The following is a 23,130-nucleotide window of genomic DNA, read 5'->3' on the forward strand; positions in this document are numbered from 1 at the left end:
GGAAATAGAGGAAAACAATAGAATGGGAAAAACCAGAGATCTGTTCAAGAAAATTGGAGATATGAAAGGAACATTTCGTACAAAGATTACCATAATAAAAGACAAAAGTGGAAAGGACCTAACAGAAGCAGAAGACATCAAGAAGAGGTGGTAAGAATACACAGAGGAATTATACCAGAAAGAAATGGATGTCTCGTACACCCCAGGTAGTGTGGTTGCTGACCTTGAGCCATACATCCTGCAGAGTGAAGTCAAATGGGCCTTAGAAAGCACTGCTAATAACAAGGCCAGTGGAAGTGATGATATTCCAGCTGAACTATTAAAAATTTTAAATGATGATGCTGTCAAGGTGCTACACTCAATATGCCAGCAAATTTGGAAAACTCAGCAGTGGCCAGAGGATTGGAGAAGATCAGTCTACATCCCAATCCCAAAGAAGGTCAGTGCCAAAGAATGCTCCAACTACCGCACAATTGCACTCATTTCACACGCTAGCAAGGTTATGCTTAAAATTCTACAAGGTAGGCTTAAGCAGTATGTGGACCGAGAACTCCCAGAAGTGCAAGCTGGATTTCGAAGGGGCAGAGGAACCAGAGACCAAATTGCAAACATGCGCTGGATTATGGAGAAAGCTAGAGAGTTCCAGAAAGACATCTACTTCTGCTTCATTGACTATGCAAAAGCCTTTGACTGTGTTGACCACGGCAAACTATGGCAAGTTCTTAAAGAAATGGGAGTGCCTGATCACCTCATCTGTCTCCTGAGAAATCTCTATGTGGGACAAGAAGCTACAGTTAGAACTGGATATGGAACAACTGATTGGTTCAAAATTGGGAAAGGAGTACGGCAAGTCTGTATATTGCCTCCCTGCTTAATAATAATAATAATAATAATAATAATAATAATAATAATAATAATTTATTATTTGTACCCCGCCCATCTGGCTGGGTTTCCCCCTGTGCGGCTTCCATAGAAACCAAAAATACAGTAAAATATCACAGATTAAAAACTTCCCTGAACAGGGCTGCCTTAAGATGTCTTCTAAATGTCAGGTAGTTATTTATCGCTTTGACATCTGATGGGAGGGCGTTCCACAGGGCGGGCGCCACTACTGAGAAGGCCCTCTACCTGGTTCCCTGTAGCTTTGCTTCTTGCAATGAGGGAACCGCCAGAAGGCCCTCGGCGCTGGACCTCAGCATCCGGGCAGAACGATGGGGGTGGAGACGCTCCTTCAGGTATACTGGGCCGAGGCCGTTTAGGGCTTTAAAGGTCAACACCAGCACTTTGAATTGTGCTCGGAAACGTACTGGGAGCCAATGTAGGTCTTTCAAGACCGGTGTTATGTGGTCTCGGCGGCCGCCCCCAGTCACCAGTCTAGCTGCCGCATTCTGGATTAGTTGTAGTTTCCAAGTCACCTTCAAAGGTAGCCCCACGTAGAGCGCATTGCAGTAGTCCAAGCGGGAGATAACTAGAGCATGCACCACTCTGGCGAAACAGTCCGCGGGCAGGTAGGGTCTCAGCCTGCATACCAGGTGGAGTTGGTAGACAGCTGCCCTGGATACAGAATTGACCTGCGCCTCCATGGACAGCTGTGAGTCCAAAATGACTCCCAGGCTGCGCACCTGGTCCTTCAGGGGCACAGTTACCCTATTCAGGACCAGCGAGTCCTCCACACCAGCCCGCCCCCTGTCCCCCAAAAACAATACTTCTGTCTTGTCAAGATTCAACTTCAATCCATTAGCCGCCATCCATCCTCCAACCGCCTCCAGGCACTCACACAGGACCTTCACCGCCTTCACTGGTTCTGATTTGAAAGAGAGGTAGAGCTGGGTATCATCTGCATATTGATGGACACCCAGTCCAAACCCCCTGATGATCTCTCCCAGCGGCTTCATATAGATGTTTAAAAGCATGGGGGAGAGGACGGAACCCTGAGGCACCCCACAAGTGAGAGCCCAGGGGTCTGAACACTCATCCCCCACCACCACTTTCTGAACACGGCCCAGGAGGAAGGAGCGAAACCTCTGTATAACAGTGCCCCCAACTCCCAGCTCCTCTAGACGGTCCAGAAGGATGTTATGGTCGATTGTATCAAAGGCCGCTGAGAGATCCAGCAGAACCAGGAAACAACTCTCACCTTTGTCCCTAGCTCGCCGGAGATCATCAACCAGCGCGACCAAGGCAGTTTCAGTCCCATGGTGAGGCCTGAATCCCGATTGGAAGGGATCCAAATGGTCCGCATCCTCCAGGTGTGCCTGGAGTTGTTCAGCAACCATGCGCTCAATCACCTTGCCCAAGAATGGAAGGTTTGAGACTGGGCGATAGTTGGCCATACTGGCCGGGTCTAAAGATGGTTTTTTAAGAAGCGGTTTAATGACCGCCTCTTTCAGCGGATCTGGGAATGTTCCCTCACAGAGGGAAGCATTCACCACCCCGCAGAGCCCATCGCCCAGCCCTTCCCGGCTTGCTTTTATTAGCCAGGATGGGCAAGGATCAAGGAGACAGGTGGTTGGTTTCACGCGTCCAAGCAGCCTGTCCACATCCTCGGGGGTAACGGATTGAAATTCATTCCATGCAACTTGACCAGACAGAGCTCTAGCACTCTCCCGCCCCGGCCCTGCTCCCACTGTGGTGTCTAGCTCCTTCCGAATATGAGTGATTTTATCTGCAAAAAACTTTGCAAAATCGTTGCAGGAGATCTTGGGGTCTTTACAAGGCCCCGGTGGTAAAGGTGGTTCCGTTAAATTGCGAACCACCTGAAAGAGTCTCCTGCTACTATTTTCTGCAGATGCAATAGAGGCGGTGAAGAAAGTCTTCTTCGCCGTCGCTATCGCCACTTGGTAGGCTCGACGTTGAGCTCTAACCTGTGTCCGGTCAGATTCGGAGTGAGTTTTCTGCCACCGACGCTCTAGCCGTCTCAGCGATTGTTTCATTGCCCTCAGCTCCGAAGAAAACCATGGGGCTGTCCGGGCTCCATGCAATCGGAGAGGGCGCTTCGGAGCCAGACAGTCGATAGCCCTGGTTAACTCCGCATTCCAGCGGGCCACCAGGGAATCAGCTGAAAGGCCATCAACACGGGCTAAAGCATCCCCTACCACTCTGGAAACCATTTGGATCCATTAAGTGGCGGGGGCGGACCATCCAAATTGGTCCCACCTCCCTGCAGAGGGGAAGGATCGCGGAGAAGTCCAGTTGCACCAGGAAGTGATCTGACCATGGCACTTCTTTTGTTTCACTTTTACTTAGTGTCAGATCACCCATGTCACTAGAGGTGAACACCAGGTCTAAGGCATGTCCATGACTATGAGTTGGGCCAAACCTATTCAGGGACAGCCCCATGGAGGCCATGCTTTCCACGAAGTCCCGAGCAGCCCCTTGTAAGGTTGTGTCGGCATGGATGTTAAAATCCCCTAGGACAACCAAACTAGGTGTCTCCAGGAGAAAATCCGCCACGACCTGAAGCAGCTCGGACAGGGAATCCTTGGTGCAGCAGCGAGGTCGGTACACCAAAAGGAATCCTGTACTGCCCCTATTGCCCAACTTCCAGAACATGCACTCAGAGAACTGGATCTTCCCAGTAGGACGCCTGGTGCAAGCTAGTGACTTCCTAAAAATCACTGCAACCCCCCCTCCCCGCCCACATGACCTGGGTTGCTGTGCGTAAGAGAAACCTGGTGGGCAAGCAGCGGCAAGGACAGGCCCGTCTGCTTCCTCCAACCAGGTCTCTGTCACATGTGCCAGGTCAAATCCTCCATCCACAATCAAGTCGTGGATGGCAGTGGTTTTATTCATCATTGACCTGGCATTGCACAGCAACACTTTCAGGTCATGTGGGTTTCACCTGTTGATTCCAGTATCCATCCGGTCAAGGCCAGACCCGGAGGCAGGGATAGTCTTCAAACAACGACGAAACCTGCCTCCTCGGTAATGACATGGTCTGGTCTTAGCGTAACTCCGCCTCCTGCCCATGATCACCGAGATCGGATGTCCCAGTGCTTCCCCCCTGTGGAACTTGTCCCAGCCATCGTGTTGGCTGGGGAGCCACTCCCAGGCAGCCCTGATCCCGCCCCTTAAAAACAAAACACAAACTATACAGAACCAATAAAACAACAACAACAAAAAGGAACAGAACAATTATACTAAAATTAATCCCCAACCAACTATCCATCCCACCCACCCACCCCCAACAAAGGAAGAAAGGGAAAAAAGGAATAAAAATTTAAATTGCCACCGACTGCTTGAGGACATTTTAAAGCACATTAACCACCTGGAACAGGGAAGCAATGGCAGAACACTTCCCACACTTCCCCAAAAGTTTGTTCCAAATAAGGGCCTGGGCCACGCCCCCTGGGCCAGTTGGAAAAGGCCCTGGAAGGGAGCAGGCCCTGCAGTCCTCACCCAGCCGATGGTCCGAGGCCTCCCCACAGCAGGAGTCCCTTTATAGCTGGGAGAGAGGGCCTGGGCCAGTTGGAAAAGGCCCTGTAAGGGAGCAGGCCCTGCAGTCCTCACCCAGCCGATGGTCCTTATATTTAACTTATATGCAGAATTCATCATGCGAAAGGCTGGGCTAGATGAATCCCAAGCAGGAATTAAGATCGCCGGAAGAAATATCAACAACCTCAGATATGCAGATGACACAACCTTGATGGCAGAAAGTGAGGAGGAATTAAAGAACCTTTTAATGAGGGTGAAAGAGGAGAGCGCAAAATATGATCTGAAGCTCAACATCAAAAAAACGAAGATCATGGCCACTGGGCCCATCACCTCCTGGCAAATAGAAGGGGAAGAAATGGAGGCAGTGAGAGATTTTACTTTTTTGGGCTCCATGATCACTACAGATGGTGACAGCAGTCACGAAATTAAAAGACGCCTGCTCCTTGGGAGAAAGGCGATGGCAAACCTAGACAGCATCTTAAAAAGCAGAGACATCACCTTGCCAACAAAGGTCCATATAGTTAAAGCCATGGTTTTCCCAGTAGTGATGTATGGAAGTGAGAGCTGGACCATCAAGAAAGCTGATCGCTGAAGAATTGATGCTTTTGAAATATGGTGCTGGAAGAGACTCTTGAGAGTCCCATGGACTGCAAGAAGATCAAACGTATCCATTCTTAAGGAAATCAGCCCTGAGTGTTCACTGGAAGGACAGATCGTGAAGTTGAGGCTCCAATACTTTGGCCACCTCATGAGAAGAGAATCATAGAATCATAGAGTTGGAAGAGACCACAAGGGCCATCGAGTCCAACCCCCTGCCAAGCAGGAAACACCATCAGAGCACTCCTGTCATATGGTTGTCAAGCCTCTGCTTAAAGACCTCCAAAGAAGGAGACTCCACCACACTCCTTGGCAGCAAATTCCACTGTCGAACAGCTCTTACTGGAAAGAAGACTCCCTGGAAAAGACCTGATGTTGGGAAAGATGGAGGGCACAAGGAGAAGGGGACGACAGAGGACGAGATGGTTGGACAGTGTTCTCGAAGCTACAAACATGAGCCTGACCAAACTGTGGGAGGCAGTGGAAGTCAGGAGTGCCTGGCGTGCTCGGGTCCATGGGGTCACAAAGAGTCGGACATGACTAAACGACTAAGCAAAGCTATCGGTCCCCAGGGCGCACTATCGCGAGCAAGCAAAACGCTCTGCGCCTCCAACCACAACCACAACCTCTTCTCATGGCAGAAACAAGCCGACCCCTTTCCACACTCCAACCACATAGGAAAGCAGGCCGTGCTGCCATGTGGTGGGCCGAGCATCGACACATATTTTCTGCAAACGCAGAAAACGCAGCAGCAGTTGGCCCAGTGTGTCTGTGGAGGCTACAGATTGCATACCCTCCAAATGTGCCCCTATTTTCCAGGGACAGTGCTGGAAAATCAGTGCTTCTGATTTGATCCTGGAATGTCTCTATTTCCCCCACAAGTGATGCCACAACCAAACTCAAGGAGTCTAGTGCTTGTCCTGAGAAGGGGCAGCAGTGGCAAGGGAGCATCCCGTTGCCTCTCCTCCCTTGGGCAGCTTGTGGTGGCTGCTGGAGAGCGGGCAAGGAAGAGGCGATGCCGCCACAGAGGCCCCGTCTTGCCTGACACATTGGGTCTGAGGTGCAGACAGAGCGCAGGGCAGAAAAAAGGAGCCTTCCTTTTAAAAAAAAAATGGTTTGTGCATCTACTTCTAACCTTGCCCCTTTCTAAAATTTATTTATTGATTGGTAGGTTTACAAAAAGAAAAGTATACATCCATAAACCTACCAAAGAATAAAATAAAACCTTTCATTATACCCATACATTCAACGACTTCCCTCCTTCCCCTTCCAACGTTCTCTCAATTATCCCACAATTCCTGCATATTCTTGCATATCCATCTGAATTAGTCCCCCCCCCCCATTTTTACATGCCTTTTAAATACCGTATTTTTCGCCCTATAGCACGCACTTTCCCCCCTCCAAAAATGAAGGGAAATGTGTGTGCATCCTATGGGGCGAATGCAGGCTTTCGCTGAAGCCTGGAGAGCGAGAGGGGTCGGTGCGCACTGACCCCTCTCGCTCTCCAGGCTTCAGGAAGCTATCCGCAAGCCGTGGGAGAGCTGCACGACTTCGCGCAGCTCTCCCACGGCTTGCGGAGAGCTGCCTGCACCCCGAAGCCTGGGGCGCACTGAGCTCAGCGCCCCCCAGGCTTCGGGCTTCGCGCAGCTCTCCGCAAGCGCAGCTCTACCACGGCTTGCGGATAGCAGCCTGTTCTGGGGGCTGGGGTCGGGGGAAGCCCGGGCTTCCCCCGCCCCAGCCCCGCGCCTGGGGGGGAAATAACATTTTTTTTCTTTATTCCCCCCCAAAAAAACTAGGTGCGCCCTATGGGCCGGTGCGCCCTATGGGGCAAAAAATATGGTATGTTGCACTGTTGAATTTACCTTAGTACTTGCCGGCGTTTTCAATTATTCCCCACATTCTCAACAAAAAATTTCCACTCCTCTTTAAATACCTGTTCTTCTTGCTCTCTTATTCTACTTGCTAGGCCTGCTAACTCTGAATAGTCTATCATCTTAAATTGCCAGCCATCCTTACCAGGGACATCACTCACCCTCCATTTGGGGGCGAACAAAATCCAAGCCGCTGTTGTCACATACATTAATAAGTTTTTGTTCTGAGGGATTAAAGGGTTTTCTCAGAACTGTGGAGAGCATTTGTGCTGTATCTCATTGGTACAGTGGTGGCGGCACTCGCCCTTCCTCTTGATAAGACAGAATTTTCCAAATGTTGTGTCGCAACATGTTAAGTGTACCGGCTGCAGTGTGTAGGTGCGTCACGCAAACGCTCCCCATGCTCCGCCGGGGGCTGGAAAAGGGTGACTTTAACCTCCGGTTTGCTAGTCAAACTGAATTATCATGTTGTGAAATGATGCGTATCTAAAAAGTGTGTCACCAACATGAAAAGTTTGGAAAGCTTGAGGGTGGGGTGGGGTAGGGTGGGTCAAGGAGGCCTCCCAGATGCTGCAAGACTACAGCTCCCGTCGTTTTCAACTTTTGAGCTGAAAAGCAGGACCAAAATTGTAAACTCTCCTCCGTTCAGTCAGCCTGAACACAGTATAAGCCCTGACACACTTTTTCTGAAGAGCAGGACTCTTTCTGCAGTCATTTCCAAGCCAAAATCAGAAGCAGAAACCTGTCATCTTGATGTTTAGGCAGCTACAGAAGCCTTTTTTGTGTAAGAAAGTTTGATCTGGTGATTTGATGGAATATTAATCATACAGCAACAGAAACAGTGTTGTTTTCATATTTTATCTCGTTTTGTCTTATGGCACACCACTTCAATAGTTTCTTGGCTGTGGCAAGGTTTACAAATCTGTAAAAACCGCCACAGCAAAAATACCTCTGCTGGTTTAGGGACAAGGTGAATCGGGGTCTCCTAACATCTCTCAGGCAGTTCTCAGAGTGGGCTAACAATCAACCTGACTTTGCAAGGAACTCTGGAAATGGTAGCTCTATGAGGAGAGCAGAGGTTTCCTAAACAACCCTTAAACTACGTTTCCCAGGATTCTTTGGGGGAAGCCATGACTGTTTAAAGTGATGCAGTACTGGTTTAACTATATACAATGCAGACAAGGCCTGGCCTGTTGTCTTATCCCGTTTGGCTTTGCTTGCGCCCAGAGGCTGTTGGAATTCTGCCTGGGTCAGAGGAATGTGCCACAGCGTAGGCACCGGCAGATATTCCTGTCGACCTCCGCGCGTCTCCACTCTGCTGATAAGCAGGCGAGGTCCGGCGATTCTTCTCAGATGTATGAGAGGAACACACCGTTCTTCCTCTCTCCCCTTTGGTGTCCCCAGGGAGGGGAAAGAAGCAGACAGAAAACTATTTACATCATTTATTTCTGCCTCTCACATCAGTACAGAGAATCATGTCTGCACTCAACAACAGCAAGAAGAAACTCCTCCCAAGTACATCCAGTACGGGTCATATGACACACACACACACTGAGCTAACATCCGGTGCTCAGTACAGAATGGACTGCCCCTTTGTTCCCATGGCAACAGTCACAAACATCCTGTCTGGCTTTCCAGCCACAAGCAGCTGGCTGAGCTGCTAGAGCCTTTGCTTGCTGCAGCATTGGTGCTTTATGGTAACATACTCCCCCTAAAGTATCAATGTGTGCTGCGAGCAAAGCGTCATCCAGAGAAGAAAACAAACAGTTGTTATATTTATAACATTCCCCTGTTGTTTCAGTTCCACCCTTGGAACTACCCGCCACTGGTTTAACCAATGTACCTCTCTGGTTGTGTGACTTCGCATTACCTCGGTTAACAACTCTCTGTTGTGCCTTTGTCTCTGACTCAGACACAGCTTCAATCTGTCCTTGGTCGTTTACAATAGCAACATATGCAAGGTTAGCAAACTCCTTTGAATACCTCTTGGGTGGTACACCCTTCGTTGCTCTCTCAGACCTACGTAAGAGGTTCTGATCCTCTGTGCTCACTGGTTCAACCTTTGGACTCTGTTGAGAACCAGTAGCAATCAGTGGTTCTTCCTTCACCTGTGAAGGTCTATCCATTGTGTGAGATTTCCTCTCAATGACTGTTACAACTGAACTCTCTGAGCTCTCACTGTCATCATCAGTACTACTGAACTCAATAAGATCAAACTCATCATCATCATCATCATCAGAATCGTTTCCTGTGGGAAATGTCTGTACTATCCGCTCTTGCTTTGGAGCACTCTCTAGGAACTTTGTGAGAATCACCTGACCAGATTCAGACAAAATTACTCTGTAGAGACCTTTTTCATAACCCACAAAAATGCCTCTGGCATTCTTTACACCACCTGGAGCTTCTGTTCTCACATGAGACCCGAAAACCTTAAAATAGGCAACAGAAGGTTTTCTATTGAACAGCTTCTCAAAAGGAGAACATCCCAACTCTGTTGAGACTTTTCTCAGCCACACATGAAGATAGGACGCTAGCGATTCGGCCCAATATTCATGTGGCAAATGTGAACTCAGCAATTGCGCATGCATCCCCTTTTGCAATTCTTTGTTCACTTTTACACAGACCCCCCTGTTCCACGCTTCTTGCGAAACTGCAACTTTGTGGTCTATCCCTTTTCCCTCCAGGAACTTCTGAAACTTCTGTAACAGAAAAATTTGCTTCTCATCTGTGAAAAGACAATCAATGTTAGCATCATGCATACTTTTAACCTTGTCACAAAACTCCTGAAACTTTTCTAAAGTTTCTTGCGGTTTCTCCATCATATAAACCCAAGAATAATTAGTGAAACAATCCACACACACAAGGTAATATTTTGCACCGCCTCTAGATGGTTCTAGAGGACCAATCACATCAGCATACACCCGCTGAAATGCTCTGTCGACCTTTTTCGTCACCTTCCTGGTGCTCACACTGGTCTTGGTCACCCCTGCAAGAGAGATTTCGTTAGAAACAGAAGAATTACATTTCATGTAATCACTTTGATCAAAAGTCAACAAATACAGTCCATCTTTCTCTTTGGCAGTAAGAAACAGTTCTCCATCTTTGTAGATCTTGCAGCTTTTAGCATCATAGGACAGTTTCAGTCCTTTCTTTGCAATCTGCGACACGCTCAGCAGATTAAATCTCAGTTCTGGAACCAGGTAAACATCATTTATAGTCAAGTTCAGACTTTCAAGATACACAGTCCCAATTCCAGTCGCTTCCAACTCCTGACCGTTGGCCTGTTTCACAGTGAAGCTTTGCTTCTTCAGCGTTGAAAATAGTCCTCTGTGCGGGCACAAATGTTTTGTACAGCCCGTGTCGATTATGAATGCGTTCCCAACATCTGGCGTGGTTCCTTTCGCCATCATAGCCTTTGCAGGTTTCACCTGGCACTTGGTACGGCTTTTGCCTGACGCCTGAGGCTTCGTAGAGCTGCTCTTTGCTCCTCTTGACTGGCGCGGCTTCTTACAGTTTCGCTGTAGATGCCCAGTCTGTCCACAATTGTAGCATCGGACAGCACTCAATGCTACACCATGCTCTCCAGTAGCATCAGCAGTGGGGGAATTAGAACTCTGTTCTTCCCTCCCCCTGTCTTTTTCTTCCAGTGCAGCAAGTCTGTCGTGTTCATTCAGGACCACAGCACAAACTCTCTCCGCGGTCAGCTGCGCGGCCGGTAGGGAACCAAGCTGACTGGCAACAACCTTGTAGGTGCGGCTAAGGCTGTTTATCATCATGAAGCAAAACACTTCCTCCTGAAGACGGAAATTGCGTTCCACCATCTGTTGACGCAGAAACTTCATTTCTGTCAGGTGCGCTTGAACATCTCCATCAGGCGCAAGTCTCAGATTGGTCAATTTCTCAAAATACAGCAACGCTGAAGAACCAGCATCTCTCTGATGCGTTGTACGCAGCGTGTCCCATACCTCTTTCGCATTTTCTAAATGCTGAACATGCACCAACTGATCATCTGAGACACACAGAATTATAGCAGTCCTGGCCCTTACATTCTGTGACTCCCAACCTCTGGTTGGTGCTGCAGGGATGGGGTTTTCAATTACATCAAAAAGCCTCTGATTCTGCAGCAGGGCCTTCATCTTTACAGACCAAGATGAATAATTGTCATTGGTTAAGGAAGGAGGGCAAGGCAAACCTCCCCCTTTCTTGGCATCCATCTTGAAGCCAAGCCTCTCTCACTTTCAAACAAACTGTAAAATCCAACAGTTGTTTTTTCCTTTCTCACGCAGCAAACTGCAAATTGTTTACGCTCTTTGCACCTGGCAGCTAAACTCAGGCTGCTATTGAAAAGTCCCTTCGAAGAGCTCGTAAACCTTGTAGCCAAAACATTCTCTGGTTTTGTTTCGCTTTCCCAGGCTTACACTCAGAGTCCAGCCCCTTTGCCAGTAACTTTCCAGGACCGTTACCTAGCAACAATGCATTTCAATAAGACATCTTATCTACCACAAAAATTTGTGGAATGCAGGCTTCAGCCTTCAAGCTGCAGGCCTCTTCTCCCGGAGCTCTTGTTTTCTTTGAAACGCAGCTCCGTGAACCAGGGAATTAATCTTCCTGCGTTCACACTTTTAGCCCGAAATGCAGCATACCTTGAACTTTGTTGCTCTGGAAAACACTTCTTCTTTCCACCAGCCGTCTGTTGAGCCTCTGGCATTTCTCAGACGCTTTTCTTCCTCCTTGGAGCAGAGGAGGACAATCCACCAGCCTCTCATGCAGATGTCCGATGAATCGCAACCATCCGAAGGCTGCCACTGTTGGAATTCTGCCTGGGTCAGAGGAATGTGCCACAGCGTAGGCACCGGCAGATATTCCTGTCGACCTCCGCGCGTCTCCACTCTGCTGATAAGCAGGCGAGGTCCGGCGATTCTTCTCAGATGTATGAGAGGAACACACCGTTCTTCCTCTCTCCCCTTTGGTGTCCCCAGGGAGGGGAAAGAAGCAGACAGAAAACTATTTACATCATTTATTTCTGCCTCTCACATCAGTACAGAGAATCATGTCTGCACTCAACAACAGCAAGAAGAAACTCCTCCCAAGTACATCCAGTACGGGTCATATGACACACACACACACTGAGCTAACATCCGGTGCTCAGTACAGAATGGACTGCCCCTTTGTTCCCATGGCAACAGTCACAAACATCCTGTCTGGCTTTCCAGCCACAAGCAGCTGGCTGAGCTGCTAGAGCCTTTGCTTGCTGCAGCATTGGTGCTTTATGGTAACAGAGGCCTCCACTTATTCTAATGCTAAACAGGAGTGCCCTCTAAAGGCAGCCAACTTGCTTTTCCCTCAGCAGATAGATTTCCCCTCTCCACTGGCTAAGCACTCTCTTCAACTGGCAGAAGACAAGCCCGACTGCAGGCTTCCCAGGTTCTCCACTGACTCCTGGCGAATCTCCTTCCCCGTCCTCTGGGGCTTGCTCTCTTCCTCTCTCCTACCACTACTCCCTTCTGCCTCTTCCAAGGCTTTTGCAACTGGGGCAGTTGAGTGGGGTCCCGGCACAGCCGCCCAGGGGCCTGCGGTATCCAGATCTCCACAGAAATAGTAAGATAAATAAATACATCTGAGAAAGGCAAGATAGAAGCAAATACAAATCATGGGCAAGCTGGGATTCCAAATTAAGCAACAGGGCACCTGAACTCTTACAGGCAAAAGCTAACCTGTGATGCGTTGCAGCAGGGGGATGATCATGTGCTGCCCTGGAATACCCGAAGCTGCCTTATGTTCACTGACATATTCAATAATCACACGAGACGTAACTGGCTGTGTTCTTAGATAATTAAGGTATACTATTCATTGTATCAAACTGTAAATTTCAACAGAAGTGACTCATAAAGTTCAACAAACAAACAAAGCAGAAGACCCAGTGGATTAGATCATTCTCTAGTCAGTTCATGCATAAGGTCCATCCGTGTAATGGTGTCTATTCCACCTGTCTGTTCATAAAGTCCAAACAATCCACATGTAAGGTTGTTACAGTTCCACAAAATCCTTTCACAGAGTCTAGACAAGGATTTCCGGAATAATGGCCTTGTTTTGCCATCCTGGGCTGCACCAATAGTTTTAAAGCACTAAGTAATGCAAATAAATATGTTCACTGACAGTCTTTGGCTGATTAATATCCTACTGCCTTTTAAATGTATCTGTGGGAAGGGGGTGTTACTGTTTTGTTGTTTTGGTTTAATTATTTACTTGTATTTTATTCTGTAGGACCACCCTGAGATCTTTTGATGAATGGCGGCATATACATTTAACAAATGATAATATAATTTTAATAATAATAATAATAATAATAATAATAAATAATAATAATAATAATAATAGCTCAGTATTGTCCACACACGCAGGCAGCAGCTCTCCTGGATTTCAAACATTACCAACCCTACCCAGAGACACTGGGGATTGAACCCAGGACCTTCTGCATGCAAAGCAGATGCTCTTGCCACTGAGCTATGGACCTTCCTCTATAACGGGCCTCTAATGGTGGGACTACTGAAGACCACCAGTCAAACCAGTGGTAAGGAAACCCAGACACCAACCACAAATCAGCATTCCCATACCAAAGACTCAGCAAAACGAAAAGAAGGAAACCTACCCCATCCTGCCAGCCTCCCAGTTCTCATGCTGGGAAGAACGTTAGAAAAGCCCTTGTTGGATGAAACCAAAGGTCTATCTGGTCTAGCATTCAGTTCTTTCGGTGGCCAGCCACATGCCTATGGGAAGCCCATAAGGATGATATGAACGCAAGAGCCCTCTCCTGCTCATAGAAGGGACCCGGTGGGTCATCTAGTCCAACCCACTGCAATGCAGGAATGTTCTCGGCAACTGTCTTTGACAGCCATCGTGACTCGCTGACAGCCTGATCCTCCATGAGTATGTACAACCAAGAACTAAATCCCACCTCCCCAAATCACTAGCAGTGCATGCGTGTTATTGTTAGGGTTCATTCCTCCTCAAAAAGGCACGCAGAGAAGGAAATCAATTAGTGCCCGACCATTACTTTCATGGGACGTGGGTGGCGCTGTGGGTTAAACCACAGAGCCTAGGACTTGCCAATCAGAAGGTCGGCGGTTCGAATCCCCGCGACGAGGTGAGCTCCCGTTGCTTGGTCCCAGCTCCTGCCAACCTAGCCATTTGAAAGCACGTCAAAGTCAAGTAGATAAATAGGTAAGGTAAACGGCAGGAAGGTAAATGGCGGGAAGGTAAACGGCGTTTCCGTGCGCTGCTCTGGTTCGCCAGAAGAGGCTTAGTCATGCTGGCCACATGACCCGGAAGCTGTACGCCGGCTCCTTCGGCCAATAAAGCGAGATGAGTGCCGCAACCCCAGAGTTGGTCACAACCGGACCTAATGGTCAGGGGTCCCTTTACCTTTATTACTTTCATGCATTTTAAAACAGCCATACAGATTGAAAACACCCACATAACAAAAACCAGGGCTTCTTTTTTTTGCAGCAGGAACCTGCAGGAACTCATTTCTGGTTCTGGGGATTCACCCAACCCTCTAACGTGTAATAAAATTTTTAAGGTCTTATATGTATAATAAATGTTCATAAATGTACTAAGCAAACACGTACATATATATATAAACCACATGTCTGAAACCCATAGGAAAAGTCCTAAAGCCATTTTGACTCTTTCAGTCACCTCAGATATTTCTCTACAACAGGGGTCAGCAACCTTTTTCAGCCGTGGGCCGGTCCAGTGTCCCTCAGACCATGGGGGGGGGGGGCGGACTATATCGGGGGGGAATGAACAGATTCCTATGCCCCACAAATAACCCAGAGATACATTTTAAATAAAAGCACACATTCTACTCATGTGAAAACACTAGGCAAGCCCCACAAATAACCCAGAGATGCATTTTAAATAAAAGGACATATTGTACAGGTTGTACAATGACAATAAAGGTATTATTATTATTATTATTACTCATGTAAAACACGCTGATTCCCGGACCATCTGTGGGCTGGGTTGAGAAGGCAATTGGGTCGCATCCGGCCCCCAAGCCTTAGGTTGCCTATCCCTGCTCTACAATTTCGAAGAAAATGCGCCTCCCCATTGTCTCTGTCCTCACAAATCCTGCCTTAAGGACACATTTAAGGTGTGAATAGCGTGAGCCTGTGACCTGGCTCAGGAATTAAGTATTATCATTACAAAAGGATGGCCAGACTCCTCAGGTAATCCAGTCAAGTGACCATTAACAGGTAACTTGGCAGACAGGGTAAAAACAACACACTCAGATTTCTGTTGTAGACAGCCTTTTCTGTGATGTAGGTATGATGTATCTGGGGGGTGGTCTTGGACTCCAAGGTGGGCAATTTAAAATGTCTATATAAGGGCGGGCACACCTTTGTTCTGGGTCCTCCTCCTCTCTCCTGCATGTGGGGGGAGCACCCTGTTGCAAAAGTTTAATAAAGATCAGGCTTACTAGCTGCTTTGTTTCTCAATATTCTCTGGTTGGCCTCTGTTATTTTCTCCTACCGATGGAGAACCTACAAAGGACTCTATAAGGGCTCTTGTGTACCCCATAAGGGAATAAGGGCAGATTTTGTTTACAACACGCGCAATTTGGGTAGGGCGCTGGCTGCTCATGATGGGGTGGGGAGGAGTTCTGTTGCGGAAGCAGAAATCCTTGCATTGATGGAACATTTTAGTTGGAATCATCCCAAGCAAGGCTTATGAGGAGCGTTTGAAGGAGATGGGAATGTTTAGCCTAGAAAAGGGGAGACTGAGAGGAGATGTGATAGCCATCTTCAAATCTCAATACACTGCTCAGCATATTGTTCATGCAAAGTGATCTGAAAGGTCCTTTAAATACGTCCTTAAACCTTCCCCCGCCACATATATGCGTACTCCTCACCACTAACCCAGCAAACTTGCTCGAGGAAAGTTGGATGTTCTGCAGCAGAATTTCAGCATATGATTTTAGGCTTTTAAGGAACCCAAGCCCTTTGTAAGGATAAGACAAGAGCTGGCCAGCCTGAGAGCATTACAACAGTTTTACTGCTAATGGCTTGTTGCATCAAGACTGAAGTGCTGTTTATTATTCCTACAGCTGCACGGGCCTCAAGGACATCCAAATGAGTTCCAGCACGATTCCAGCAAGGTGGCCTCCCGGCTCCCTGTCTTCCCTAGACAATTTGCAGGGTCCAAACTTCCAGTTAAGATGCTACTTTCCATCACAGCAACTGCCACAGGTCCTCTTCCCCGCTAAGTAAGCATTCACCATTTTCCATTTCATCAATCACAGCCAAGGTCAGTGGGGCCAGAAGCCCCTCCCTCCACTGGTATTGTCTACCTCCTCCTGTGTTGCCATGGAGACGTCTCTCCCCTTGCCCCACCCTGCCACTAATCAACTGCATAATGAAACAGTGCAAAGCAGAGTCTGTGCCACCACAGCAGCGGCAGCCCCTAAAAGTGGAAACTGTGACAACAGAGGAACGTACCAAGAGATAACCATGCTTCAGAAGGCAGGAGATTTCATTCATCAAGTGGGGGACCAACACGTCAGGCAAGCGCACACGCTCCCCCATCAGCTTTGCTTTCCTGATAATCATACTAGCGGAAGTAGAGTGCCCACATTCAAACAGGGAAGGCACAGCTAGCAAGGTGCCCCTGATCTTTGCTGGACTACAACTCCCATCATCCCTGATTATTGGCCACGCCGGCTGGGGCTGATGGGATTTGTAGTCCAAATAACGTCCAGAGGAGGACGCGATGGGTACCTTTGAAACAGGGCCTCCTACACACAACTTGACTTTTGTGTCCAAACAGTTTGAATTAGCATTGAGAACATTGGGGCCTTGAGAACATTGGCTCAGAAGGCAATTAATAAACTGTAATAAAAATAAGAACAGCAATAACCAAAGAAGCTGAATGCTGGGAGGTTTGGGACAGATAAAGGAAGCACTTCCCGTGGCAAATAGCTCCAGTTCTAGAATTGCCTGCCATAAGAGATGGCTGCCAACTTGGACGGCTTTTAAAGAGGATTAGCAAATTCGTGGTGGGTAAGACTATCGATGGCGCCCAGTCACGGTAGCTATGTGCTACCCCGCCAAGATCAGAAGTACCACGCCTCTGAATACCACCAGCCACTAAGGGGGAACAGCTGCATCAAGGAGGCCATTGCCTTCATAATCCTGCTTTCCGGTGGGCTTCCCGCTGGCATATCTGGAAAACCAGACGCTGGACTAGACGAGCCTTCAGCCTGCTCCCACTGGACCTATATTTTCTGAGGCGTGGGAGGAGAGGCTTCCCTGAAAGCGTGCACCCTCCACCCACCTCCCACAAGCAAGGGGAGAAGTGAGTGCTGCTGACCTGTCAGGGACACAAACTGCCCTCCGGCGGAGGCTGGAAATCGGAAGACTGTCTGCTGTGCCTGCTGCACCTGTCCAGGTGTGGCTGCAGCGGCCGCCTGGCCCTGCTGGCTGCAGAGGGCAAGGGAGTGCGGCTGCAACTGAGTGAGAGGAATGGTAGGGGTCCCAGGAGGGAGTGGAGCACCTGCCGGAAGGAGGGAGAAAAAAATAAAGCCTTCTTTTAAAAAATCAGGGGCCGGCTCGCTTTTTTAAATTTTAATTTTAATTTTTAGCTTAGGCTGAGTTTCCTCCCGGTTATTATTATCTGTTATCACATCCCTTGTTGGGAGGAAGAGGAGGGAAGGCTCCACATCCCAGCTCCGAACCCTACAATTCTCACAACCAGGTGTGCCACACAAAAAAAGAGGAACAGTCATGGCAGAGTTCCTTGGGAAGCTGTCTTCTTCCCCACAGGAGCCATGGGGTGGCGAATTTGCAGCCATGGAATTTCACAGGCTTCACCTCGCAGCTAGGCCTCAAAGCCACACTCTCCCTCCTGAACCAATCATATTCGAGAGAGCACAGCGCCAGCATTCCTATTCCAGCCTCTCCGGAGCGAAAGAGGGGGGTTGAGGCTAAAACCCGGAGGGTTCCACAGGGAAAAAGCAGGAAAGTGCCTCAGTCGGCAAGAGGGAAACTGACCTGACATGAGGGTGAAGCCGGTGGGTATCTGCATTAGCCCTCCGGAGGCCACTGCACTGGTTCCAGTGGTTTTCAGCACCGTCCCGTTGGCACTGGTTACCGTGTTGGGGCTGACACTAGCAGAGACTGGCGATAGGTAGTTGGTGATGGGGAACGAGGGGCCGCTGCTGACCTGCATGGAGGTGGAGGTGGTGGGCGCCGTCTGGATGGTCGACGTCGTCCCTGGCAGGTTGGTGACGGTGAATGCAGGCTTCAGCGAGTCCTGCAAGAGAAGGGCAACTCACGTTCAGAACAGGCACAACGCCAGGAAAATCAGAATTGCCGCAACCAACCTCCCTGTGAACCCTGCTGCTCCAGCCATACAAACTGCCCAGTGCCAAACGTGGCAGAGAACAGTCCCCGGGGCTGAATGTTTTCATCGAAACATTCAGCTCTGTTCTAATTTACGTGGAGCCACCTTTGGGCTGCTGGAAGGAAGGAGGGAAGGATGCGGGGTGTTTGTTTTGATCTGCGACATGAGCCAGAAATCTGCAGCCAAGGAAGAGGCCAGTTGAGTACTTCTGCTAAGTGATGAATCTCTCTCTCTCTGAGACACACACACACACACACACACACACACACACCAGCACAAAGTCCAAAAATTGGATCCACTGAGACAGAAATGTCCGGTGGACATCAAACTGAGATCAAACTTCTCATTTTTCTACCCAGGCCCTCCTCTCGCATAAGCCTGATCATCGATAATGTTATCAGCCATCCTGTTGAAAAGGCCTTTCTTTGTCCTTTTTTAAAAAAGAAAATATTCATTTTTCTTTTTCATTCATTACATACATCTAAATTTCTTAACATTTACTATATATTCCTCCCTCCCTCTCCTCCAAGACTTCCCCCAACTTCCGCTTCTGGTTTGTTTCTATTTTCACCCACTTTGCTATCTCTCAACAGAAAAAGTTATTAATAACATAACATCAAACCTAAAAACCTAAAAATAAAAGTGAATACACCATCCTATTTCACTATCTTCTAAACATTTTCTGATGCTGATAATGTGAATGTTTATTTAATGGCCTTTCTTTATCTTTGACACACACCTATTCCTTTGCTCTCCACATTCGACCTGCAGCCACCGTTGTGCCACTTCTCCCATCAAAAACGCAGCCCTCTCTCTCCTTCCCCTTGACAAAAGGTCTGGTCCGTGCCCTGGCCATCTCTCGTTGAGACTACTGCAGCCCTTCTCCACGCTGGTCTGCCATCCTCTCGCCTTGGTCCTGTTGCATCAGTCTAGCGCTCATCTGCTGCCAAAATCCCTCACAGTTCCGATTACATGCTTCTCCCTCTTCAACCCCAAACAGTATCCGCTTCCAGCCCAAGTTTGTCAGCCCTCCGCAGAGTTGACCCTTCTTTACAATTCCCAATACCCTACTGCCTCTGAATTTTACTCCTCCAGCCTCTTAACACCTGAGAGGACTCTAGTTCTTCTCCCTTGCTGCCCCAGATGCTTGAAATTGCCTCCCAGAGCAGCCAGCACGCCACCTCTCTTTCTCCCTTCAAATCCTGGAAGCATAAGCACACGCAAGAGAAACCACCAAATATCGTTTTCCTGTTTGCCATTGGCTGCACTTCCGTTCTTTTCCTGTTGTGTCCCCACTCCGTGTTAAGCTCCCCACCCACCTGCAATTGTAAGCTCCTCACGGCAGGGAGACAGACACGTCTGATGGTGATACATATTTACCTACCGCTAGGAGCCGGGCCTTTCCTGTCAAAGCGCCAGCCCTATGGGAACACGGCCAGGCTCAAAACACAACTTGGTTCCGGGCACTAGGCCAAATCCTGGTTCTTACATAGGAACGTAGGAAAAGTGAGTCAGACGACTGGTCCATCGAGCTCAGGACTGACTGGCACTTGCTCTCTAGAGTTCCAGATGGGAGAAGTTCCCAGTCCATAGATGCTAAAGGATTGTACCTGGGACCTTCTGTAAACAAAAGAGATGCTCTACCGCTATTTTAAAGTGGAATTAAACTTGTGGAGGTTCACCCATGTTAGTACTCGACTCTGCTTTTTGCGGAAGAAAAGTGTCAGTGGTACAACAAGAGCTGTCTCTCAGGGCCTGGACATCATAGAATAAGGAAACCCCAAACAGCCACCCAGAAGGTAACACACAATGGAAAAACAAGCAAACAGGCCCAGGGTCAGCACCTGGGCTGGTACCTCAGAGCATCCTCTCTTCCCTTTTATTTTTAAGAACATACAGTGGTACCTTGGGTTAAGAACTTAATTCGTTCTGGAGGTCTGTTCTTAACCTGAAACTGTTCTTAACCTGAAGCACCACTTTAGCTAATGGGGCCTCCTGCTGCCGCCGCGCCGCCGGAGCACGATTTCTGTTCTCATCCTGAAGCAAAGTTCTTAACCCGAGGTAATATTTCTGGGTTAGCGGAGTCTGTAACCTGAAGTGTATGTAACCTGAAGCAAATGTAACCCGAGGTACCACTGTATTATATTTGAGGGGCAGCCAGCCAACGGGTATTTACATGGCTACAGATGCTCATTGCCTGAGTTTCCATCTTTTAAAGCATGTTGCTGTCTTATGGCACAAAACAGTGCTCCTACTCCCAAGAAAACATGCTTAGCCGAAGTAAAATCCATTTGACTCCCGTATCAGCGGAATAGCAGCAGCGTGTAGGGAGAATTGCTGCATCTCGCTGTTCCACGTCTGAGCAAACGGCAAACATTCGGTGATACGCGAGATCTTACTACTCCCTGGGAGACTCTAGCCATTGAGAACCTTAGCCTTCTTGCGTCCACATTCTGGCTTGGATTTTTGGTCATGCTAAAATGTGACAGAATGCCGGGAACTGGGTTTGTTTGTTTTTAATTTAAAAGAGAGAGAGAAATACGTATATAAAGTTCTTGACCTTTAAAGACTGCGTAATTGGAATGGTGGAAGCTAACCCTTGGGAGTGATCTGCTCTTGGTCCCTGCGGGTCAGCATGCCTGTACCTTCCACGCCCGGGAAAGGGTTAATGGGTTTTGTGTGATGTCTGTGCTCTGCCCACCCCATGCAGATTGGCGGGACTGGAGCTCCCATGTGCTCCTCCAGGCTCCTGACCTGACACTCTGCCAAAATCAAGGAATTCACAGCTCGACTAACATCTAAAAAAGGAAAGGCAGCCCATTTTGGACAGAGGCAGCCAATCCAGATCACCCTTCCCTGCTGCATGGAGGGAGTGTGGAGGAGAAGGAGGGGGGGAGGAGGAAGGGGAGAGAAGAGGTGGGGAGGGCTGCCCAGCAGACGCCAGCCCCCAATTCCTTTCCAGTCCTGGCACCGAGATCTGTGTAGATGGAATTAGGATGAGCATGTGATAATGGTACATAGCCTGGCAAATTAACTTTCCATTATCTCAGCTGCAACCTCCTTTCCACTAGAGAAGGAAGAGCTGTTACTCACCCCCAAAAATAATGCCACCCACCACAAGAGGGAGGGCAATTGCCTGCCATGGGAAAAGGGCAAGAGCAGGTTGCTATTCTGCACAAACACACTTAACACTGTTTGAACACTGTGCTTATTTGGGGGGGGGGGTGAAGTGGGGGCTACATGAACAAGTGGCCTGACTTTCTCACAGATCAAATCTACAAAAACTAGGGGGGAGCAACAACCCCACGGCATCAGTTCTCTGAATAACTATGGTTGCATTTACAATATTTTTAAGCCCACCCTTCCTCCAAGAGCTCGGGGCTCTCTACAATGGCTACCCCCCCCCCTTTTTATCTTCACAACAACCCTGAGAGGTAGGCTATGCCCAGAAGAGCCACTGGCCCAAGCTTACCACGTGTGCTTCAAGACTGAGCAGGGATTTTTTAAAAAATCATTTTTATTAAACTTTCCACTTTAACAATCCAATCAAATCACATTAAATATTCCAGATTATGCATATACATATCAAATAATCCGAATATTCTGCCAAATTTTTTTAATAGGACTTCCCATGCTTCAAGTTTGGAGGGATTTGAATTCAGTTTTCCCTGGTCTTAGTCCAACACTCTTAACCACTAGCTTTTAAATCCATTGGCTGGGAAGCCAATGGGTCTCTGAGTCACCTGCCAATCATGCAAAGACTGCCCTCTCATATGGGTTTGGCAGATGACACCGTGGCCGACTTGGTATGTGCTGCAGCAGTGGGGCATCTATGGTTCCCCAGATGCTGTGGGACTCAAGCTCCCACCAGCCCCAGCCACTGTGGCCAATGGTCAGAGAGGTTGTAGCCCTAACAAGATCTAGAGGGCCAGAGGCAATGCAGGCAGACACCATCTCCAACCAACAGGATAGGGAAGCTTACAAACATGGTGGTTATGGTCTGAGGGTACATGAAGCTACCACTTTGCTAAAGCTAAGCAGGTCTGGATCTGGTCTGTGCCTGGATGGGAGACCACATGGGAACCACATGGGTTTCCTAGACAGAAGAAAGATGGGATATGAATGTATGTCTGCCCTCTGTCACTCACTTTCAGGAACAAATATTGCTAAGTGTAAGTGGCCTAGTAACTAACTAACTAACAAACGAACTAACTAACTTTATTTATTTTCTATAGGCTTATTTGCAAGGCTGGAAGAGGCTTTATTTTAATTGTCCATGGGTATGTTTACATGATGTCTGGAGCATCCTCTTGACAACCTAGTACGTGCAAAGTTGCTATAACCCATCACAGCAGATTCAGGCAAATCCGCATCCTTCCCCACCCACCCCTCCTGGCAAAACATAGGAATATTGGAAACTTCCTTACACAGAGTCAGGCCAGTTGTCCACCTAGCTCAATATTGTCTGAGTTCCTGGAAAGCAGCTACCAGTCAGTGTTGACAAGAACATCTCCCAGCCCTACTGGAGATGCTGGGAGATTAATCAAGGGACCTTCTGTCTCTGATGCTCTGCCCCTCAGCTACAGAGGTAATAAGATAACCATCCATGGTGCATAATGACTAAAGGGCTACTGGACACATTACACAGTTAAAAGCGGGTGCTGAATGCATTCCTTCCCCCAGGGTGAAAGGAAGCTATAGGGCCAGTACAACTGTTTGCAGAACATTTCTGCGGCAAACATGGAAAAGAAAACATGTACACACGCAAGTCAGGGATTCCGGTGTTTGAAGCAAGACTTTCGTGAGACTCTTAACGGGATAGTGT

General features: G+C 48.3%; 1 protein-coding gene across 2 annotated transcripts in view; it reads right to left on the reverse strand.

The window, feature by feature from the left end:
* SRF (serum response factor) overlaps positions 1-23,130 on the reverse strand; it is an 82,881-nt gene that overhangs the window by 18,505 nt on the left and 41,246 nt on the right. Inside the window, exons 3-4 of one of the 2 annotated variants that reach the window (XM_080998164.1) lie at positions 17,954-18,215; positions 17,274-17,456 (exon numbers count right to left, since the gene is read on the reverse strand). In XM_080998164.1, the coding sequence (XP_080854290.1) occupies positions 17,274-17,456; positions 17,954-18,215 (445 nt within the window). The remainder of the gene's footprint in view (positions 1-17,273; positions 17,457-17,953; positions 18,216-23,130) is intronic. The other variant, XM_080998165.1, reaches the window with a different exon arrangement.

This window comes from Podarcis pityusensis, assembly GCF_964106645.2.
Source record: "Podarcis pityusensis genome assembly, chromosome: 3".
NCBI classification, from domain to species: Eukaryota; Metazoa; Chordata; class Lepidosauria; order Squamata; family Lacertidae; genus Podarcis; species Podarcis pityusensis.